Source organism: Lagenorhynchus albirostris, chromosome 9, assembly GCF_949774975.1.
Source record: "Lagenorhynchus albirostris chromosome 9, mLagAlb1.1, whole genome shotgun sequence".
Lineage (NCBI taxonomy): Eukaryota > Metazoa > Chordata > Mammalia > Artiodactyla > Delphinidae > Lagenorhynchus > Lagenorhynchus albirostris.
The window spans coordinates 88,060,453-88,084,875 of NC_083103.1; the positions used below are offsets into that span (position 1 = coordinate 88,060,453).

General features: G+C 36.8%; 1 protein-coding gene across 1 annotated transcript; it reads left to right on the plus strand.

Annotated features, from left to right (window-relative positions):
* The first annotated feature begins 594 nt into the window (after nt 1-594).
* HOATZ (HOATZ cilia and flagella associated protein) lies at nt 595-23,646 on the plus strand. Its single transcript, XM_060160883.1, has 5 exons — nt 595-820; nt 1,305-1,343; nt 1,827-1,897; nt 21,352-21,404; nt 23,589-23,646. The coding sequence occupies exons 1-5, from the start codon at nt 595-597 to the stop codon at nt 23,644-23,646; spliced, it is 447 nt and encodes a 148-aa protein (XP_060016866.1).
* Nucleotides 23,647-24,423: the final 777 nt, after the last annotated feature.

Genomic DNA, 24,423 nt, shown 5'->3' on the forward strand with positions numbered 1-24,423 from the left:
TCTTAAAGGATGCAGGGGGGAAAGTGTATAAAACATTATATACAGGGGTGCCTATCAGCCCAGTTCACACCTCTAGCTTCCATAGGCTAGGTTGTTAGCTGCCTTATTGAATTCACCAACCACTGCAGGCCCAGAACTTCGCCATAGAGGGTGCTGAGCTACAGCAACCTGGTGTGGAAAGGGGATTGGGACGGTGGAGCTAAGGGAAGCTTTATTTAGACATAGTTGGGGGGGGAAAGGAAGCTGGTCGCGGGGCGGGGGGGGGGGGTGTAGGAGGCTAACTCAGAGTAAAAGAGAGCTGAAGTGCTCCCCCACTGACTCCAACAGGACAAGACGCCTCAAAGTTGATGTTTTGACTCTCCTATCTCGACTCCAAGGCTTGGACTGGTCCCGAAGTCTGCGATCACTGCAGAAGTGGGATTCAGGTGGCGCACAAGGGCGCACGCTAGACCCCAGCTTCTATCGAGGAAACTAAGGGCTTCCGGCCGTGGTTGTGGCCAACTTAGCGAGTTTCCGGCGGAGGCTTGGGGGTGGGGTGGGCGGGGTGGGGCTGGGAGAAGGGCAAGGGAGCTTGGAGAAGCATCCTGAGTTGCCATGGAAACGAGGCCCAGCAATGGTCTTAGCAGCCGAAAGGAGTCCTGTGAAACTCACCCGCAGGGATTACTGGTGTTCACCGGCTCTTCGGATCGCGATGCCAACTTGGCCAAGCAGTTCTGGATCGGGGCATCAATGTATCCCCCTAACGAATCTCAGCTGGTGCTGTCCAGAGGTAGCAGTCAGCGTCTGCGGGTGGCGCGGCCCTCGAGGGGCAGTGTGCTTGGTGAGTAGCTGCCTCCTGTCAGCGATTTCTGCCTCCTCCCTAACCACAGGGCAGACACCAGAGCCCCTCCCAGGAGAAACTGCAGAACCTAATTCTAAATGTCTAAAACCCTGTACAAACAGTTCTAAAATCTTCCCAGCAATCCTTCCACCCCAAAATGATCGGTGGTATCTTTGTTACATCTAAAAGTCCATCTGAAAATATCCCTTGGTTATGACATCTATTTGTCTAAACAGTATAGAATAATCTGGGCAAATGTTATATGTTGGCTGAAAGGATATGAAGGATGGTTTTTCACATAATAGAGTTCCAAAGTGAAAGCCCTAGAGAAGGTTGAAGGCAGAGTCAACATTAGGAACCAAGTTCCCTAACCTGTAAGGCCTAAGATGGGAAACTGTTATGCAATTTTTACAGGTATGGAAAAATTAAATACCTTTAATGCTGTGGTTTTTCCAATGACTACTTCCCTTTTGTATTTTTTTAGAGAAAATTTACTACCAGCCTTTTTTCCTTGAGAAAAGCAGTTAAGTACCAAGTTTTACACCTTTCAATATCCTGATTCCTAGACTCTTAAAAAAAAATAGGTAATAAGTGTAAAGATACAACTTCTTCCTTTGGCATAACTTTCTGAATTGCATACCAAGACCCTGCCTCAGAGACCACCCCATTTATCCAGAGGAAAATGCCTAAATTCCTATAACATATTGAGTAGGAATGTAGAAATTGTAATCTACGATACTTCAAGTAAGTTCTGTTTAGAGACCTTTTCTTGTCTCTGGACTCGGGCTACTCCTCTTCTAAAGAGATTAGAGGTTCCCTGCAGCCAGAGCTAATTAATTCAATCTCCAGTTATTTATGAATCTGGTTCATAAAGTTTCAAGACAGTACGTATTTGTGTTTACCTTCCAACTTTATGTATTGCCTTTTAAACTTTAATTTTTTATCAACATTATTGTAAAATCATGATAAAATTATTTTAGATTGTATTTGATTCTGTTTTCTTTAGAGAAAAGAGATGTCACTGCTGAAACCCTAAAGATTCAGGAATCTGAGGAGAAAAAAAAGTATCTCCAAAAGGTAGGCCAATATTACAGAAAGTCATCTGATTTTCATTAAAATTTCATTATTATTTTCCAAATCATCCCAATTATTCTTTTTTTAACGTATGTATATAAAAATTTTCTGCTTCTAGTATGTCAGCTTGAGCAATAGGAAAACCTTTATTAGAATTTTAATTAAAGTTTAAGAAATTCTATTAAACTTTGGCTATTCTCAGTCTCTGCAAAAGCCCAAGGATGTGTAAGAACAATGAAATCAGAGGGAAGTGGGGAAAGATGGATTCACACACTTTCCACCCAATAAGGCCCCAAACCATATACAGTGTTGTAAGAACAGAAATATTGTAAGAACAGGAAAAACTGAATAGAATTGACTTAATAGGTCAAAAATAAATGATCAGAGGAATGAGTCCATCATCTAGAGCCAGTTTGCCTAAAGGCTGCAATTAAACACATTGGTGTTGTCAAATCAACTGAACGTGTCTCTTCTTGGCAACATCCCTTGTTTGCTTTTATTTTGCAGGCACAGCCCCTAACTCAACAATTAGTACAGTGATTTATAGAAACATTTTGTTTGGTTAATGGATAAATTCCATTCCTCTAACTGTTCCTGTACTATAAACGCAGATAGAGGATTCGTCTGGCCTAATGTCTTTAATCAACAGATGTATTGGCAAAGTCCAAAAGACTTATTGGGAATTCTACATAAATTACAGAACAATGCATTTGAGTTTGCTGATCACATTAGTTTCCTTTGTGGACTCTTGGTGATTCCTCCAAAAAAATTAAGTGATTAGAAATAGTCAGCATTTTATTCTCTCTTGAGGATATTAGATAATGTATATTTATACCAGCACTTAATAATGGGAAGAGAACCTAATTCTCAGTGAAGCAAAAATCATTAAAAGTTGACTTCTTCAGCACATTTTAATTTCATTTTTGGAAGGGATTAGAAATAAAAGATTAAAGACAAACTATTATCAACTTCTTTCATCTTTTGTCAAACAATTAAGACAATATGATGAGTTACAAGTAGATGTTCTGCTAATGGTAGTCTTAGAACTGATTTCCTTGCCTCAGGTTCTTCTATTATTAATTACTTAATTAATTCCCAGATATCTATTGAGATCCTGCCATGTGCCAAGTACCATACTAGATGCTGGGAATACAAAGACAAGATGTGTTCCCTGATCTCAAGGAGTTTATAATCTGGGGGGGGAGAATGCCAATTAAAGGCAGGAATTATGATACATTTTTATGATAGATGTATGCAGTTAATACTATGGGAACACATTGAAGGACATCAAAGTCAAGCTTAAGGAGTCAAGAAATCTTCCCAAAGGAACTGAGTCTCAAAGAATGTATAGAGTTGAGCAAACAAAGAATATCCTCCATGCTGCACTAGTTACCTTCCTAAAACCCAAATCCTATTGTGCTGTATTGCTGTATTAGTCTGCTAGGGCTGCCATAACAAAATACTACACACCAGGTGGCTTAAATAACAGAATTTTATTCTCTCACAGTTCTGGAGGCTGGAAGTCTGAGATCAAGGTGCCTCCAGAGTTGGTTTCTGATGAAGCCTCCCTTCCGGGCTTCTAGATGGCCACCTTCTCACTGCATCCTCACATGGCAGAGGGAGAAAGCTTTAGTGTCTCTTCCCCATCTTGTAAGGACACCAGTCCTATTGTATTAGGGCCCTAATGACCTCATTTAACTTTACCTCCCTAAAGGATCTGTTTCCAAATAGAGTTACACTGAGGGTTAGGGCTTCAACATAGGAATTGCAGGAGTGGGGGTGGAAATGACACAATTCAGTCCATACACCTACTTTTGTTCTTTTTCCCCTGGCTCTCCATTTCTGCAGGATGGAGACCAGACTCTCAGGCATGGTATTCAAGTTCTTTTCCAGTCTGACTATAACCTGACTGGCTTCTACCACTCTCCTTCCTCCTTCCCCTATACCCCACCCTACCCCCAATGCAGGCTACTCGGTACTGTTGGTTCTCACCACTAGGCTTGGGCATATTATGTACCCCTCCCCACATGTGCTACCGAAGTGGTAAATGGGTAAAATATATTTTTTCTAAACCTAAATATGCACATTATACTGTGATATCTGCCAAATTGTACATTAAGTCAAGTGGGTCCTGCAATGCAGTATAAAGAAGATTCTATTATGTTGAGAGTACAAGATAAGAGACCTAACCAAGCAGCAAGCCAGCAGTATAGAAAGAGAATATTACTGAAACTGTGCCTTGCGAGTATATAGGAGAGCTGAATCAGTTTGGTACGATACAGTTCTAGTCAAACAATGCCATGGTGAAAAAAGCAAGAGAATTGTGTAATAACTGAAGGCTCTTACAGCTATCCTCAGATACTGTTGTGATGTGGTACTCATAACACCCAATTTAGTGAGTGTATACCATGTGCTATATATATTAAAGTAAGCACTGTATATGCATCAACTCATATTCTCCTTAAAATAGCCTCATGATGATTATTCCCATTTAATCAAACAAGGCTTAAATGATTTTCCAAAGTTCCCACAACTGGTAAGTGGCCGAGCCTAGATTCAAAGCCTGTCTCCTAACTCCAAAGCCTGTGAGACTCATTGTGTTGTAATGATTGCTGGCCACGGCATTGTTCAGCTATGCTGCCAAATATTCTAAAATTCAAAACTGTGGTATGAATACAAGTATGAGAAACGGTGACTATACGCTCTTTCTTCAACCTACAATGCACTTTCGTGTCTCTACCTAAAATGCTGTCCCCCATTTACCTTCAAGGCCCAGCTCAAATGCAACTTCTCTGTGAAGCTTTCCCAGAGGGGACTTAGAGACAACAGAATGAATAGCTCCCTTCTCTGTGCTCTCAGAGCAAGTCACGATCTGTGTTATAGGTAATTGCGTTATAGGTATTGTGTTATAGGTATGTTTCTGTCCTTCCTGCTAAATTCCAGGCACCATAGGGTTTGGAAGTCTGACTCGGCCACTTACTATATGAGTGACCTTGAGCAGCCTATTTAATTAACCCCTGTGAGACTCAGCTTTCCTCAGGTAGAGAAGGAGGAATGATAAAAATATCCCCCTCATTGAGTTGGTATAAGATATGTAAATCGCTGGGCTGTTGTTTTCTCTCAACAAATGTTAACTCTCTTTTCCTCCATGAGGGCAGAGGTCATTTCTTATTTACTTAACTCTCGTGCTTTTCCGGCTATTGAAACTCAGTAAATATCGATATTTGTTGATTGAATAAATAAATGCATAACTGAATTAATCAGTGAACATATGCTGTACACAGTGATAACACCACTTGGGTTAGCCTTTTGTACATATACACATTTGGCAAATTTTTCTAGGCTGGCAATTTTTGCAAGAATGTTCCCCAAAGCTAGTCTGTTTGCAAGTCTGCTTTAGGACCAATTTAGCATATCCCCTCACATCTCGGTTTTGCTTTTACCTCATGGGTCTATATATGATGGGAGGAAATGTGACTCCCTGTAATCACTAAGACATAGAATCTATTTTTGGACACTGCTGTTTTTCTAAGTCCGTAGTACTCTCTCTGCATTGCTGCCACCACCATCCTAGAATTCTTACCTTAATGGCAGAACATAAATGGGGAGGTGGGAAGTTCTAGGTAACTAATAAAACATTTACAATGATCTATTCAATTTGAGAATCTTCTACATATTTTGAACATATACATTTGTATAAGTAAAATGCCTGGTATAATTTTCATTATAAAAAGCGAAAAAATATTTCCCATCAAGTCTCTTAAAGGTTTTTTCTTCCATTTTCTCCTTAAAATTAATGAAAATCTAAAAATTTATCTCTGTCTCTCCTAAAACCTAAAAGTACTTTTATAGCTTTTTCTCCCCAACTGATACTGATTTTTCAGTTACTAAACTTTTAAAACTTTAATGTTATCCTCCATTTTGGAATATTTTCCAGGTATACCTTATAAATGCTTTTGGTTAGTGGACAAAATGCTATTAATCACAAGTACTATTTCTGCGATGGATATCCATGGCAGAAAATCAAGAACAATTTGAGTCTGTCAAGATTAAATGGCTTACCATGTCCATAAAGGAAACCTTATAGCACTCTACTGGACCATTATTCTTCCTTTGAGAGTTCTAAAGTAGTCTGAAAACATTATAAGAAATGAATAGTCAGCTAATTCTTTGAAATCATAAAACTAATTTGCTTTTTAGTTTTGCCACCTTTAAGAAAGCTCTTTAGCTGATTATCTCTTTATGAAAAGAATTATAAATGATTCATTTGCTGGGAGGAGGAAGAAAAGATCAGAGCAATACTTTAAGGCATGTATATAGATGACGTATTTAGAAATGTCCATCTGGAATCAGAGTTTTAACGTGAGTGAATATAAACTAAAGATTTTCACAAGGAAAATATGCAATCTGCAGAACAACAATAAATATATACTCTTTATTGGGAATGGGGTTTTAATCTGTTCAGTCACACAACCTGTACAACCAATACTGACCATAGTGTAAGTCTTCCTCAAAAGTCAATTTGCTATATGGTGCTTCAGAGAACCAGAAGCAAATCATGCTATGATGAGAACATTCTTAGAAAAAGAGTCTAAGAAGTTTCACAAAGGTGTATTTTTAGACACCGAATCATGAAAGTGGAAAACTTTAACATTATCCTCCATTATCTTACACTTTCAAAGGGATGCTCAGAATCATTATAAGTCAGTTTTGTAGAGCCAAACCAAAGATACAATAAACTTCCTCAGTGTCATTGCCCAGGATGCTCAGATAAAAGAAAATCCTCTTTGTTGTCAAATTGCCCAGGAATGGCTTCCCAGACAAACCAAATTTTTCTCAGTCACAGTGTTATCTGGCTTTGTTTTAATTTTGCTTTCCTGCCCTCATGTAATAATAACGAAGTTCCTTTTCCTCCATAAAATAAATACCATTAGGAAGTGGTGGATTTCTCCTTCACCAACAAAAGATACTTATTTAAATTCTTGTTGTTCCTAATTTGTCAAAGAATTCAAGAGGAAGAATCATAAAAACAGACTGTGCATTCACAGTAACGAGCAAATATTGTGGTAGTAAATGATAATTAAAAGATTGCATAAATATGAATCACTCTTTTAAATCCTCTATTGTACCACTTTGTTTTCAAACGTTATTCAATCTTGGGAAACATTTTCAGTTGACAGGTGAGGTTCCCCTCTTAATCTTCTTTAGCAACATCTATGAAAAGATACTCAGGGTAAGAAATGAGATTTGAGATCAAATAGCTGAATTCATTGCCCCAGGCAGACCCAGCCCCAGAGTTGGTTAGGGTCATGCCCCAAATGCATTGCATCCTCTTTTTTCCAAAGATCTGTATACATTCTCTTCTGTATACATTCACCCTAAGAACAAAATAAAAGCATTTTCAGCCCTGCAGTACAATTAGGCAAGGACCCATACTATCTATCTCCTGGTAAAACATGATTAAATTAAACTACTGAACACAGAATGAAGCGAAAAAGGATGGTGTATTTTTTAAAATAAAGGCAGAACTATCAATTTCATTCCAGCTACAGGAAGCCTTATTGTTCAAATTTGTAAACACCTTATAAGCAGTAGGGTGAATCAAATAGAACTTATTGAAGAACTGGGTAATTCTGTGGATCAGGTAACTCAGAAAATACAACATACCTGAAATCAAATCCATAATCTGCCTTTTCCCTTTGCCTCTATCAAGATGAAAAGATATGTAGGTAAGTTATATTGGAGCCAGATAAGAAAATTTAAAATTTTATGTATCTATATTTACTTCACCATTTAATCACTTTCTATGCTAAGGTATTTTAGTCACCATAGGTGTGGTCAAGCATACCCTCGGAGCCTGAGGTGATACAGCCGTTTGTCTATTTGGCTCCTGAGATTGTGCAGTTCCCCAAGCCACTGTGTTGGTAATATAGTCAGTCCTCATTATTCACAATTCCATATTTGCAAATTCACTTACTAGCTCACTAGCAACAGTTTATTTGTAACCCCAAAATCAATACCTGTAGCACTTTCATGGTCATTGGAGGACATTCACAGAGCAGAGGAAATTTGAGTTGCCCAACACATATGTTCCTAGCTGAGGTTGAACAAGGCAATGTTCTGCCTTCTTGTTTCAGCTCATACTGTGAACAGTATCCTTTTTGCAGTTTATTAAATGCCACATTTTTTGCTTTTTTATTTTTTGATGATTTCACTGTTTTAAATAGCCTCCAAGTGCTGAAGTACTATCTAGTGTTCTTAAGTACAAGCAGGTTGTGATATGCCTTATGGAGAAAATACATGCATTAGATAAGCTTTATTCAGACATGAGTTATAAGTGCTGCTGGCTATGAGTTCAATGTTGATGAATCAACAAGGTATTTTAAATAAGGTGTCTATAAAGAGAAATACACATAAAACAAGGCTATACATTGATCCATTGGTGAAATGTTGTGATCAAAGACAGGCAGGAACCTCGGAGACATGATCAGCTTGGTGACAATGAGTCTACAGTTTCTTCCGCTTGGAAATGCTTTTCTCCCATTTCTCCCTTTAGCTAATGCCTACTTGTATTTAAAAACAATTCAAAAATAGTCACATTCAAGTCTTTCCTCATCCTTATATATTCCCCAGGCTGATAACAAATGCCCCTTCTTTTGCGCTTCCCTAGTACCCTGTGCATTCCCCAGTCATAATCACTGACATATAGTACTGTGGTGTACTTGAGGTATGTACTGTGGTGTAGTTGAGGTATTTCTCCTGCAGGCTCTAAGTTTCTTAAGGAAAAGGATCATGACTTCTTCGACTTTATAATCACAGTACCTGACAAATATCAGATGATCTCCTAACCTACCAAATAAATGCTTATGAGTGAATAAATAGATGAGTTAACTTGTCTGGACCAGAATCCTGCATGATAGTCCAGTTCCTTGAGCTGGCTGGCATATGAGGTACTCATTAATAGGAGGACGGTCCAAAATAGGATTCACCAAGACTCAGAGGCCTCACAGACTCAGAGGTAATGAACAGACATGTAGTCACTTGTGAAAAGTTTGTGCAAGCAACAGACAAGAGTGGAAATAGTCTGTAGGCCACAGAAGAAAGTCACAGTCAATGAGCATTAACAGTTCTCTGAAGGAAACGATACCAGGAAAAGGCAATAAATGGAAATTTAAGATCATGGTGCCAAGGTTCAACAGCATGTAAAAGAAATCTTGACGTGGGAATTAGAATTCAGCATCAGGAGTAGAAAATAAGTCAAGGCCACTGTCCCAGAGTGTTGGGGATACTAGACAAAGAAACAAGACAAGGACTTGAACACATGGGACAAGACAATATTCTATATAGTAGAAATTTGGTACAGAGATAGGCTTGGTTTTAAAATTTAAAAAAAAAAGCAAATTCCTAGAAGCATGTACCTTTCCCCCAAATTCCAATCACATCCGTAAACTTTTGTGTCATTCCCTTCTGCCATACCCAGAAAACTACTTTAGAGCCATCAATATATGAGACAATTCACCTAACTATAGTAATTTTTTCTTGGCCAAGCCAAAAGATACTGATCAAAAATCAATTTACCAATAATTGATTCTATTGTTGAGATAAACTCTGTTAACTATATAAGGAAGAAAAAGGCATATTTTCATTGTAACACTAATTTGGTAATTTATTTGAAAAAACTTAGAAGTTATTTAAGATATTTTATCTAAACTTTGAAACTTTTATTTTAAAGAATAAATTTTTAGAGCACTGAATAAGTAAAAACAGAAAGAAAAAAGATAGTTCTTAATTGTGGTTATAAAGTTTTATATATTACCTTTGCATTCTCTGGGGTTTATGGCCATAAATGTTCCCAATAGATATAATGTAGATGTTGGAGTAGGTGTAGACATTAGTCTCTATGTGTGAAGTTGAATTGGACATTGTATGGGTCTCAATGCATACAGGTGAGGGCCCTGCACTGAAGTGTAGGGTCAGAAGGCCAAACTGAACTTTACAGAATGTTTGCCCAAAGCAGTTGAAAAGTTTGTAGCCTTAAAAAAAGAAGAGACATAGGAAAGGAAAGGGCCAAAGCTGAAGAGACAATGTCAAGCTCAGGCAAGAAGAGCCAAGCAAAGACATCAACAGTAGGATAAGACCCCAAGCCAAAAGTTAGGAGAATCTGATTTGGAAAAATTGTGCAAGATTCACTCAACAAATATTTATTGAGTGAATATTAAAATTCAAATCTCACTTATTGCTTTTTTAAAGAATAAGTGCCTTTTAAAGCAAGCATTAAAGCAGTTTTTCACTTTGCTGTACACCTGGCATTGTGCTGGGCACTGGAGAACAATGATGAACAGCAACAAAAAACAAGATACAAACTCTGTCCTTATCTGAAACTTGCAATTTAATTAAGGAGAGAGATACTTATGAAGAATTTTACATGATATTAGAGGAACATTTAATAGGGCAGTATTGATCCAACCAAAAGAGTCAGGGAGAATTTCTGTGAAGGTTAAGCTGAGATTCGAAGGAAGAGTGGGCATTAATTAGGCCAGAAGGAGCGGTGGAGGGAGCACTACGGGAGCATTCCAGACCGTAGAAACAGCATAGCGCATGTCCGAAGCTGAATGGCCAGTGTGGTGATGGGAAGGTTAGGCCATAGTACATAAACAATAAGAAACCATTGAAAGGTTTTAAGTTGGGGGATGATAATATCAGATTTGTTTGAAAAAATTCAAGAGAATGAATTAAAAGTGGCTGGAGCAGAAGTGGGGAAACCAGAGTGAAGGCCATTGCAGTCATCCAGTTGGGAGGTGATGGTAGCTTGGATTAGGAAAAAGTAGATAGATTTAAGAGATATTCAGGAAGTAAAATAAGTAGGACTTCAGTTGTGTATTGGATATGGATGGTGAGGCATAGCAAGGTATCAAAGATAACATAGTTTTCTGGCTTGCACAACAGGATGGATGGTGCCATTCTCTGAAACAAGGAACGTTAAATAAAGGTCAGGTGTTAGGGGCTTTGGGGGAAGGCGGAAGGGGTTAGAAGTTCAGTTTTAGACTCATGGAGTGTGCCTTTGAGATAAGCAATGATAAGCCTATTCGAGCTGTCAAATAGGCCTATGGGCTAAATATATGGGCTAGAGAAGTATGGGCCAGAGATGAGATAGAGTCATCTGGATGGAGAATCTCCCACCCTCTCCTTCGTACAACCTAATGGGCAGGACAGGAGAGACATACCTGAAAGATGAGGTCAGTCCCATTCACCCATTCATCATATATGTGTAACCATCAACATGATGAAAACATTAAAGACTCAGCAGTTACTTGTTTGCTAAGGACAAGTCTTGGTAATTATCGTAGACCGAATCATCAATAGTATATAATTCAATCACATATAGAAGTATCTTTAATATATCTATACTTTATTGAATTTAAAGGTGTAATAATTCATTTTATGCTCATACTGTTCTCAACATGAAAGTTCAAATCTCACTTATTGCTTTTTTTAAAAAATAAGTGCCTTTTAAAGCAACATTAAAGTAGTTTTTCACTTTGCTGTACACCTGAAACTAACACAACATTGTAAATCAACTATACTCCAATATAAATTTAAAAAATTAAAAACAAGCTGGGGAAATTTAAAAAATAAATAAGTAAAGCAGTTTTTAAAAAGAGCTATGCAGGACTTCCCTGGTGGTCCAGTGGTTAAGAATCCACCTTCCAATGCAGGGGACGTGGGTTCCATCCCTGGTCAGGGAACTAAGATTCCACATGCCACGGGGCAACTAAGCCTGTGTGCCACAACTACAGAGTCCATGCGCTGTGGAGCCCATACGCCACAACTACAGAGCTCATGCACCACAACTACTGAGCCTGCACGCTCTGAAGCCCGTGCGCCACGACTGGAGACAAGCCGGCATGCCGCAGTGAAGACCCGACGCAGCTAAACATAAATAAATAAATATTTAAAAAAGGAAAAGTATTTTAAAAAATAAAATAAGAGCTATGCTCTTCAGGTAATTACTATTGGTTTTCCATTAAAATATATGTAACAGATTTAAGAAAAAATATGTAACAGAACCAAGAAAATACACATTTTTTTCTTTTTCAAAACAGATAAATTCATATTTTATCAAAACCTACATTTAAGAAAAATTGTTGACTCCCTTTTATGTAATGACTGATATGTTTCTCTCATTTTAGTAAGCCACTATTTTTCAAATGAAAATTATATATGCCCAAGCTGGGAATTGAGCCAGGATCAGGCAATTTTCAGGAGGTATGAAAATGTGCTTAGATGTGCATTTTTTTCTGCAAGTCAGCATTCTTCCTCCCTCCGATTAATAATCCTCTAACATCCACTCCCATAGATGACTGCCTTTAGATCTACCTTCTAAATATCAGATTAGAGCTGGAGAAAGCCTTTTCTCTGATTAGTCAGGCTATCTTTTAAAGTACATGGTAGATCATTTGCGGGCCAACAGTTCTGCATCTTATTATTATAGTAGATATAAATTTACTATATGGAAGTTGTAGAATCTACATAGCAGATTTCAATTAATAGACACAGGGAATGGTAGTAAATTCATAGAGTAAATTCACAGTTGAAGCATTCTGCTATCAAAATCAACAGGCCAAGAGGCACATACTGCCTTTTGGAATCAAGCCCAAATGTGGGACATAGTTTTACCTTAAGCCAATAGTAATGCTAACCTTCCCCAACTGCATTTTGTAACAGAACAGGAATAGAAGCTACTGAAGATTGACTGTGTAGAATAAGAACTAAGACTCCCTTGTGATTCCATCGGGCATTTAACTTGCAATTATTGGCATAGAGATAAAACTTAAATTCTGGAGCCTCAAGAAAAACATCAGATAATGTTCTCTAATCTCTGTAAAACCACAGAACTTGGTTCTGCTTAGGTAATATTCTAAAATTGGAATGTACTGTAATTCTCATTTTATACTTATAATCAAAAGTCATCATGAATATTTAGCGTACATTAAATAAGATCTTAGAAAGTTCATCAGTTTATAGGTACCACTATAGTTTAACTATTCTTTACCCTTTAACCACTTTTTGCAAAGTGCTACATGATCCCATAAAATAAGTAAATTAACTTTGATCAAGCAGACTTCACTCTGGATTAGCTCCCCCTGCTGTGTATTCCCATAGCACACATTTTCCACTAGAATATAAATTTTTCTGTGAGAGCAAAGACTGTCTTCTTCACCATGGTTAATCCTAATTAATTCTTCATTTCCAGAATCAAGATTGAATAAAGAAACCATTCTGTTACTGTGTGTGTATGTGTGTGTAAGTGTGCCACAATCTCTACGATGTGTTTTAAGTAGTATAGCAAAAGAAGCATGGAGCCAAACAGAACTGAGAATGAGTTTGAATCCTTGGCTCTGGCAGTTACTAGGTACCTAATTAATGTTAAGTGACCCTGAGAAAAGTTGTTAATTTTTATGTTGGTTGAGTTCCTTCTATTTGTAAGGAGACAATAATATCATCTACCTCAGGATTAAAGGAATTACACAAAGCCTGACATCCAGCAGGTACCCAATGAAAGTTTGTTTTTATCTTCTCTGCTTTCCCTCTTTTTTTAACCCATAATTGAAAAATAAAATTTTAGGAAGTACAAAATAAGCTTTAGCATTAAATGAAATGGTTTGACCAAAGTGGTAAATCTCAAAGGTTGATGAGTAGATTATGAAATACATGGTCACCCAGGTATCCACATCCTGATTAAACGACACAATCAAGACTGGCTTGCTCATACTGTAAAGAGACTCTCACATATTTTTCTTAACCCTATCTTCATCATCTGCAAAAAGAAAAATTACCACTGAAGGTATATTTTGAAATTTCAACTATGGAGCAAAATGTGTGGGCAAAGTTAATTTAACCATTGCACATAAATATAATTAAATTTTATCATAATGCCTCTCTCTACAAATATAGATTAAAAGGTAAATGTCATGATAATTCTGCAGCTCTACATCAGTGCAGGTCAGGGTTCTCAATTAGAACCCTGTCAAAAATCAAGGGAGAAAAGAATATTACTATATTCCACTATATACATACCCTTTGCAACAGTTCTTGGAAACCTAGAAAAAGACTCTGGTATAGAAGCTAACTTAGAAGCCAAGGTTATTAGAAGTAGTGGATAATACAGCAAGTAGACCCAACTCAATACAAGGCAAGCCCAACCAATGAGCTAAATATTGACTAAAATTAGTTGAAATGAAAAATATGGCGCTAATCTGCATAAGTACTATAGGTTTGGTTTGTTTGTTTATTTTGTTTTCGTGTTTGAGTAAATAGGTCTTTTTTTCCCTTGCAATAGTTTGGTAAGTTACTAGGAAATCGTCCATTTCATCTACATTTTCAAATTTATTTGTGTGAAGGATTCATGGTGTTTTCAATCATCTTTGTACTCTCTGCTGAGCTCTAGTTATTACCCCTTTTCATTTCTAATCATTTGCATCCTTTTTTCTTAAGTAATTATATCAAAGGATTATCTATTTTAATAGCCTTTTCAAAAAACCAACATTTGTTTTTATTATCCTCTGTCATTATTTTTGTTTCCTATGTTATCAGTTCTTTATTTTTATTACTTCTCCCTTCAATTTTGGGTTAGTTCTTATTTTCATTCTAACTTCCTTCCCTTCTCACTTTGTTTCTTAATTTTCCACTTTATCTCTTTTCTAATATAAGTATTTACAGTTATAACTAGCCCTCAAAGTACTATTTTAGCTGCAACTCACAAGCTATATAATGTTTTCATTATTATTGCACTTTAAGTATTTTTAAATTTTTATTTTGATTTATAGTTTGTCCCATGAAGTATTTAGAAGTATGCTTTTTAATTTCCAAATCTGTGAAGTCTTCTTAACTCTTTTTTATTTCTAACTTATTAATATTGAGGTCAGAAATATAGTTCCTATCTTCTACTAAATCGAGTATAAACAGAGCTATCTTTATGTCAATGTCCTCAGCATGATGCCATTCAACTATCCTATCCTATATACTTCTATTCCCCAAAACAAACATCTTGTCCCAGTCAAGCGAGGCTTATCGCCATCTTTCAGCAACTCTAAGTTTGTTCCTGCCTCTACATCTCCATTTATTTTTAATTGGATGAACTGCTATCTGCTTTTCATCACTGAGCATGCTTTTTGTATCATGATCATTAAGCTGCTCCCCTAGCTGCCTTTCTCCCTTTCATGTATTATTTTTAAATCCTTAGATTATTTATTTTAGAGGTCCTTTAGGGTTCTTCTAAAATTTTTACATGTTTTAAAATCTTAAACTTATATTAAGATTTTAGATTCAGCAATGAATTTGTGTAAATATTATTTTCCTTTATGTGCTTTTTTTCACATGTTTTAATGGTTGTGTCGTGAGCATGTATTGCATTGATAGCCAATGGAAAGAATAAATATTTTTTTAATTTTTACTTGAGTTAATATATTTCCACCAGTGCTTCCTAGTCTATTTTCTTCAAGTGTTTTTCCTTTTCCAACCATCTGCTCCTCTCACCAGAGAATAGTAATATTTTTGAGAACTAACTACACAGCATATATACTCTAAGTCCTTTACTCATATTCTTATTTAATCATCAGAACAGCTTTGTCTGAGAAGCTTTATAATTACTGATGAGGAAGCTGAAGCAGAAACATGTAAGTGACTTTTTCAAGGTCACACCGCTAAAATATAGTAAAGACAGTTTGAACCTGGGTCCATCTGACAGTGGAGCCAATGTGCTTAACTACTATACCACACTGGTTTCAAGAGTTTCTAGATTCTCTAGGTATCGGGATGGTTGCCAGGTAACTAAGCAAAGAGCTTATTGAATTGGAACCAGTTCAATACTCTTCTAAGATATTCGTAAGATTAAATTCAGTAATTAGTCTCCTATACTGTGGTGGTCAAGAGAAATTTTCTTTTGGTAATGTAGATAGGTAATCAGAGAAATAAACACTACCATATGCTATCTTTGATGAATGTTTCAGTCAAAAATTTTTAATCATAATACAAGGAAGAAACGCATTTTTCATATGAGAACCAGGTCTTGAGAAGAAAGGACCTTTCTTTTAGAGTCTAGTGCTTATTAAGAGCTTTTTTATAACTGAAATTTAACTGAGGAAAATGTTTATAATACACTGGAGAATTTGTAGAGGAATTTCTACTGCATAAAGGGCAAGTAATATCTTAGATATCCCTCCTTGTTTCTCCTTTCTTCCTTCCAACTCTACTCACTAACTCACCTGTAGGTAAGAGGTTGAATCATCAAAAATCCTCCATGCCTGTACACAGAAGGTGGGTAATCCATCCTTTCCTCCTTTTTCCCACTCTTTCATATTTTGAAAGCATTGAAAAAAAAATTTTATATAATAATAATAGCTACCATTTATTGAATATCCACTGTATGCCATGCATTGTTAAGCAATGTTTGTATTATCTCCAATTTTCACAACCTTCCTTATAGATGAGAAATCAATACTCAGAGAAGTGGTTCTTTGATTTACCCAAGGTCACAAACCTCTAACCAATGGGATAGTGATTACATTGGAAGGAGGAAAGGAGGAACCAGTAGGAATAGTTAAGATATTACTTGCCATTAATCACAGAGCAGAATTGGGGTTCAGACCCAAATATATTTGACTCCACTAATCTATGTTACCACCCAAATTGTTTGGCTCTGAAAAGCCAAAAATAGAGAACTCAGCAGCTTAATCCTTGAAGTGGCACTAAAATTCATTAACCTTCTATGAGATATTAAATGTATAAATGATCATATCCTAACTTACTAAAATCACTGTTTATTCTGTAATTTATTTTTTCGGGAGTAGGATATAACTATAAGTAATATGACTAAAATGTATAATATAAGAAAATATCCAGCATTAAAATATTATAAATATATTATGATACATAAGTCTTGGGGATATAATATACAAATTATGACTATAATAAAAAATACTGTACTGGTATATTTGAAAGTTGCTAAGAGAATATATCCTAAAAGTTTTCATCAAAAGTTAAAAAAGGGTTTCCCTGGTGGCGCAGTGGTTGAGAGTCCGCCTGCCGATGCAGGGGACACGGGTTCGTGCCCTGGTCCGGGAGGATCCCACATGCCGCGAAGCGGCTGGGCCCGTGAGCCATGGGCGCTGAGCCTGCGCGTCTGAAGCCTGTGCTCCGCAACGGGAGAGGCCACAGCAGTGAGAGGCCCGCGTACCGCAAAAAAAAAAAAAAAAAAGTAAAAACAATTTTGTAGTTATATGAGATGATGGATGGTAACTAAACTCAAGTACTAATCATTTCACAATATGTATACATGTCAAGTCATTACGCTGTACACCTTGAACTTACACAGTGTTGTATGCCAGTTATATCACAACAAAAACTGAAAAAAAAATTATAAATTCTGACCCCCTTATGCTATTATTTTAAGAATTAGTAAATGATTTAAATGTCTTATAAATTCCATTAATGAACACAACCGAAACACCATGGTTAGAAATGAGAATTCTTTTGTTGTTATGAAATTAACAAGTAAATTATTTATCCCTACTAATAAGGTAAATTGTGAGAATTTTCTCTTACCACTGAATGTATTTAGTTATCCTGGCAGAGATTTCTTAGAATAGTTGGCACTGTTTTTGTTCTGATGACACAGTTGCCTACAGTAGTTTTGTTATGCATTCCCAGGAAACATGTCCAGGAAGCAGAAATCAAATCATATTTGAAAACTTTGTTTCTGGTGCATTATATTATATTAAAAAACGGATTAACTTTTGTAATATAATATAATCCATTATAATAAAAAAGTACCTGAAATCAAAATTTAAATGAATGACTTTTTTACCCTACTATTATTTAGAGTCTTATAACTAAATATTTGTTCATTTATATTAGAAGCATTATGACAATATAACTTGCCTGTGACTACCCAATAGTTACACAGAAAATAATCATATAGTTTTGTTCATAGGGGATTTTAAGAACTAAACTTACCCACTGTTTAATTTCACTTTCTAAAACTTTTTTTTTTTGCTTAGACTAATGATTGTGCATTAGTGTAATGGGTTCATTCATATATAATGACAAATCAATTCAACAAAAATTCATTGAGTATCATTTACAAGGCACTGTTAAGCTCTAAGGAAGGATAAAAGGATGAGTAACACTCTGAAAGAGACATGGTAGCAACTATGAGATAAAGCAGGGAAAGTAAGATCAATACTGTAATAAGGGTATAAAGTGCTGTGTAATCACAGTATGGGAGCATTTAATTCCCACTGAGTACATGTGTAATGGGGGAAAAGAAACTAACATTGAATATCTACACTGAAAATATCCCAGGTCTTTTTCTATAGACATTATTTTATTCAATCCATAGCAAATTGACAGGTATTTTTAAATTAGCTTAGTTTTTCAGAAACAGACTCACAGAAAACTAACTTATGGTTACCAAAGGGGAAAGGTGCGGGGGAGGGATAAACTGGGAGTTTGGGAATGACATATACACACTACTATACTTTTAAAATAGATAACCAACAAGAACGTATTTTATAGCACAGGGAACTCTGCTCAATATTCTGTAATAACCTAAATGGGAAAAGAATTTGAAAAAGAATAGATACCTGTATATGTATAACTGGAAAAAAATAAGCTTAGTTTTTAAAAGACCCTGAATTTTTTTTCCTTTCAATCTCTGTGATACATGATGCCTTAAATTCAAGTAAAAAGAAGAAATCTTGTCCCAAAATAAATAAAATTAAAACTCTGTAGGCTCTTAAAAGGCAAGATTAATATGACTGGAGCGGAACGAAGCAAAGCCAAAGCAGCAGTGTACTCTGCCGATTACTTGTGCAGCAGCACAGCCCCTCCTCCCACGTCTCAGTGGAGCTAGCCTGAGCTTTGCAGCTCCTCTTGCAGCCATGAGGACTAAAGACTCATCCTGAGGAATTACTTAGTAATATGCAGCCTCCAGGGCTTTGCACACCCTGTTTCCTCTGCCTCGAAAGCTTTCTTCCCCATCCCATTTGTACTGTTATCTGGTGACTACGCTTTCAGGCCTAATCTTGGACATCACCTCCACTGGGATATCTTCTCTGAGTTTCCCCCACAGATACATACACACCTTCATCTGAACTGAGAGTGCCTCCTCGGTTCTCTTATTTCATCCTATTCTAATCCCATTGTAGTATATGTGAGGTGAGACTATTGTCTTTTTCTCCACAAGTCTGCCATCACCTGGCAGGCAAGAATGGTATTTTGTTCAGCCCCTAGCACAGTAATGTTGCATCATAGGTGCTCATTACAGATTGAAATGTGTCCCACCAAAAAAGGAGACATGTTGAAGTCCTAACCCCCAGTACCATGAAAAGTGACCTCATTTGGAAATAGAATCATTGTGTTTAAAATTAGTTAAGAAGTTAATACTAGAGTAGGGTGGGCCCCTAATTCAACATGACTGGTGTCCTCATAGGACAACCATGTGAAGACAGGGAGAAAGCAACATGCCACCGAAAGCAGAGATTAGAGCTACACAGCTGCCAGCCAAAGAAAGCCCCAGGTTGCCAGCAAATGACCAGAAGCTAGGAAGAGGCAAGGAAGGATGCCCCTACAGGTTTCAGAGGGAGCATGGCCCTGCTGACACCTTGTTTTGGACTTCTAGCCTCCAGAACCACGTGACAATAAATATCTGTTGTTTTAAGCCATCTAGATTTTGATACTTCGTTACTGCAGCCCTAGGAAAATAATGCAGTGCTTAATAAATTTGAATGGATGGATAGATGACAGAATTTTTACCGAGATATGACAAATCTATGTCCATTCTCAGTTATATCTTCCTTCTAGCCTTGATCTAAGCAGAGCTTCTTTCATTTTATTTGGCCATTTGAACCTACAAGTTTGATTTGTCAGATTCTCAGATTTCTTTCTCCTCTTGTTCACAAACACTCCAGATGCGATTTTCTGCCTCGCCATCTCCAATACTGAACATAACTGTATTCTATGAAAAAAATTTTGTACCCATATTTGCCTCTTTGTATACAGTCTATATCTTGATAAATCTTTGTGCCTGCACTAAAATAGTGGGGGGTTTTGTTTTGTTTTGTTTTTTACTCTTAAGAAAACTAACCTGAGGATGCGCATGTCTCAATATCTTAAGACAGAGGAACAATGGCGTGTGAGATTCTGTTCTGTATGTACGCTACTTAGAAGAGCCCTCTTGCCATGGATGTCCATGGCAGCATGCTGTTTGAGCTGGCTGATTTTGTGTCTTGCTACCATTTAGTGGCAATTTAGTGTGGTGGCCAATAGCTTGGGCTTTGTTTTCAAGTAGAGCTGGTATCAAATCCAGTTCTGCCACTTAAAACCTTGAGTAAGGTATTTAACCTTAGTATTCTTCACATTCCTCATATATAAAATGGGATGATAGTGATGTCAAAATTCTGAGTTACTATAAGAAAATAATGATAAAACATATCAAGTTCTTAGTATGGTTCATGTAGTAAAGTCAATAAAAGTTATTATATGGGCAAGAAAAATTCTCTCCATTTAGAATCAAATTCAAATTATTTTGTAAAGCAGCATCCTCTGGAATAAAAACTGAATTGTGTTATAAATGAAAAGTATAAAACTATCATGGAAAAAATTTTTAATTCTGCCCCAAAATACAAGAAGGAAAATGGAAAAAATCCTACCCCCACCATGGACACATAGCTTTATTATTGAGTCAAAAGACTCATCTGCTCTTTTTTTTCTTTTCCTTTAAACAGGCTAAAAAGAGAGATGAGATTATCCAACTCTTAAAAAAACAAAGAGAAGAAAGGATCTCGGTGAGACTGATAGTGAGACATTCAGATAAACCTCGGGGCAGGGCGGGGTGGGGGTGGTGGTGATATGAACTATGGCAAATTCTGAGAGGTTTTATAGCTTTACTCCTTAAATCTTGGTGCCCATGGTCCAGAGCCTTTTATATGCTGGAGGGGGCAGGGCATAGACATCAGATAATCTGACAGTCCTTGATAAACCAAAGATATCTCCACAGTGTGCAACTCTGCTGGCACAGAAATGGTGCTCTTGTCTCTGGGCTTATTGTCACATGTTGTAAAGCCGTAGGATATTAACATGGGCTACTTCATTGCTAGTATTTGTTTTACAATGATTGATCTTGCTTAGATCCTACAAAAACAAATGCTAAATGAAGAGGAAAAAACAATAAAAGCAATAGCACCGCATACACTTCCGGATGTACAAACACACTCTCCTGAATGAACCCCAAATGCCCTAATCTGGACCATTTCTAACCCCACAGTCTCCAGGTTTAAGAAGCTGGTCATTATAAACTCTGTGATAATTTTACCTCAGATTTTTTTCAAGTAAGTAAATTTCAGTCAGTGCAAGAACTAAAAATTTTCCTTTTTTATTTTTATTTTGTTTTGTTTTAGAAAGAACTGGTTTCCCTTCCTTATAAACCAAAAGCCAAAGTACACAAAGCAAAGTAAGTTTACTTCTGTCAAAGAAGTGCTTTTTTTTTTTTAATCAGTTTGCTCCCTACCTTCAAATCTTCTAAAAACCCACCCACTGTTTTAGAGATTTCTTGCCTTGAGAAAACTTTCTTCTGCTCATCTACATTAAAGCCTGTGCCCACTTACATGTCTGTGCAACATGCAAGTATAAACTGGTGCAAACAGGAGAGTAGATCAACCTCGAGTCTGTACACATTCTCTTCCCCTCCTTTCTCATCCTGGGTAATTGTATTCACCTGCCATCACTCCCCTTCAGTACCCCTATCCCCTACCCACACCTAGCCCTGCCATCTTTGGCAGATCAGCAGGTCTTCTAGATTATCGACTCTGATACCACCAAAGGCATACCTAAGCTTGCTAAATCTAAGTTCATGTAGCAAGGGCTCTAGCTTCACAGTGATGGATTAATAGCCTTATCACCGGAATAATGTTAGAGCAGCACCAGGAACATGGTCCAGAAGAGTTTAAAGGAAACCGGCTATCACTGGTTAATCACGAAAGAATCCCTAATAAAAAATGTAAATGTCTTCATTATTGTATTCTGATTGAAACCCAATGTGGCTAACTCGACATTAATTTGACAAATATTTATTTGCATACTACATTCAGGGAAAAACAAAAAGTAATAGAATTTTTATTCTTATCTAATTGGTATTGAGGCCGACTTCCTTGAATGTTATCAGATGTTATTAGTGAAAAATTAATATGTCTATGCTGATTTTTAAAACTTCTGAGAAAATGGAAGGATCACTTAATCACCTGGCTATATTGTCTATACAATGTTCAACAACTTAATTTCTTGCTTTTCAGCTAGATGATTTGACTTAGCTTCTAAGGGTGAAGCAAAACTAGTCCAGTCAAAAGTTCACTTATCTGATTCAGATAATGAAGATTGCTACTTGAATTGTATCAACAGATCTGTCTGGGTACCTTAGATTTCTGTGCATATTTTTATAGGAGTGATCAGAACAGTCCTGTTACTATCCATGTAGATTCACCTAAGAGTAAAACAGTATTTCACAACTTGAACAGATAATTCTCTTAATGATTTAAGTGCTTACCTAATTCCTTTTGTGTACCAGGTTGGCCTCCCTCCTGTGTCCTGAAGCCTTGAATTCTATTCCATTTCACTATGACATCTTCTTCCCATGAGCTTCTTACACAGTCACTGTCTGCACCATTCTTTTGGCAGTTAGTCATGCACTACTTTGTGCCCATATTTTATAATTATTCAACTCTTATTATCTCTTAAGTTGTTATTTAACTTTTCACATATTTTTTACTCGTCTATGACTATATTGTAAGTTCCATGAGAAACTGGGTCACCCAAAGTGCCTAGCACACTGCCTCCATGTAGGAATTCAGAAAATATTTGTTACCCCCCCAAATTTTTTTTTTTTGGCCATGCCAAGTGGCTTCCAGGATCTTAGTTCCCCAACAGGGATTGAACCTGGGCCCGACGGCGAAGGCGCCAAGTCCTAACCACTGGACTACGAGGGAATTCCCTGTAACAAAAAATTTTAGCTAAAAAATGTCATGTAGTTCAGCATTAGCTAATTTAGAAAGTGGTGTTTCTATACTGTACAGTAATTTGTAAACATTTTTTAATTTGTGAAATATCTTAAACACAATTTTAATTTTGCCCTCTTTTTCCTCCCTCCATCCTTTCCTATCTACCCAAACTTTCCCCACATATACAGATATGCCCTTACCATCACTCCTTCATCAGATCTTAGGATACTCCAGGTCCCCTTCTGTCAGAAAGAAAGAACTAGAAAGTGTGTACATAGTAAAGTTTCAGTGGCACTATGTTTTTTAATCCAATACTTGCATCGTAAAAGAGGGCTGACAAGAAGGAACAATGGGTCATCCAAAGAAATCAATCACCAATGATGAAATCTCAGAGGTTTGACTCAGGTGAGCACAATATATTTAAGTTTAGGAAGTCTGCTCCTGTGCCCTTCAGGTCACACTTGACAGTGGAATGACCACTCCTCCCACAGATGTTTACATTTGATTGCAAAATCTAAGGCATAGTCAGAATGCAAGACAGCAAATCTTTATTGGAGAAACTTTCAAAAGTTTTTTTCATGCCACGTTGTGTTCACAACTACAGAGTTCTGTGTATTGGAACTGATTCATGTTACTGCCAACAGGAAAGTGATTTCAGAGTCAGATAAAGAAGACCAGGAAGAAGTCAAAGCCTTGGACTAATTTGATTGACACATGGGAGAGGATGGCTCACTTAGATCTTCACTTTTGAAACAACCTGCTCTTACATCAGCATCATTGGAATCAGTTAAATTAGACAAAGAAATAAAAGTTAAATATGTAGCACTTCTAGGAATTTTACCAGTTATTGAATACTTGTGTCTATTTTACTTAGTGAATATCACTGTATTTGGTACCACACAGTAATCGTCTCTCTCATCTTATACATTCACAAACTCCTCTTTATCTTGTTTTCATTTGAAGGGTATTTCCAAAATTGCTATATTTGGTCTATGTTATGAATATCAGATAAACAAGAAACAGGGGCTTTATGTGCTTCAACTTGCAGACCACCAGTAAAAACAGTTAATAAGGAAATAGAGATGAAAGGTCAGTCCTGAAAACTTTAAAGTCTTCTTGCAGTAAAAAAAAAAAAAATCCATTTCCCAAAATTTGGTTTACTCAGTTTCTGGAACATGTCTAAAGTCAGAAGTGAATTGCTTCTAGTTCTGTGACTAGCTGGCTCAACATTCCTTTGTCTTATTTATTTATACTTTTTTTTATACAGCAGGTTCTTATTAGTCATCAATTTTATACACATCAGTGTATACATGTCAATCCCAATCGCCCAATTCATCACACCACCACCACCACCACCACCCCTCCACTTTCCCCGCTTGGTGTCCATACATTTGTTCTCTACATCTGTGTCTCAGTTTCTGCCCTGCAAACCAGTTCATCTGTACCATTTTTCTAGGTTCCACATATATGCGTTAATAT

Excerpts from the sequence above, each read along its gene's own strand:
- HOATZ (XM_060160883.1), top strand. The coding sequence starts at position 595 with ATGGAAACGAGGCCCAGCAATGGTCTTAGCAGCCGAAAGGAGTCCTGT. Across the intron at positions 821-1,304 it reads CTCGAGGGGCAGTGTGCTTG|AGAAAATTTACTACCAGCCT; the intron begins GTGAGTAGCTGC and ends GTATTTTTTTAG. Across the intron at positions 1,898-21,351 it reads AAAAAAAGTATCTCCAAAAG|AAAGAACTGGTTTCCCTTCC; the intron begins GTAGGCCAATAT and ends GTTTTGTTTTAG.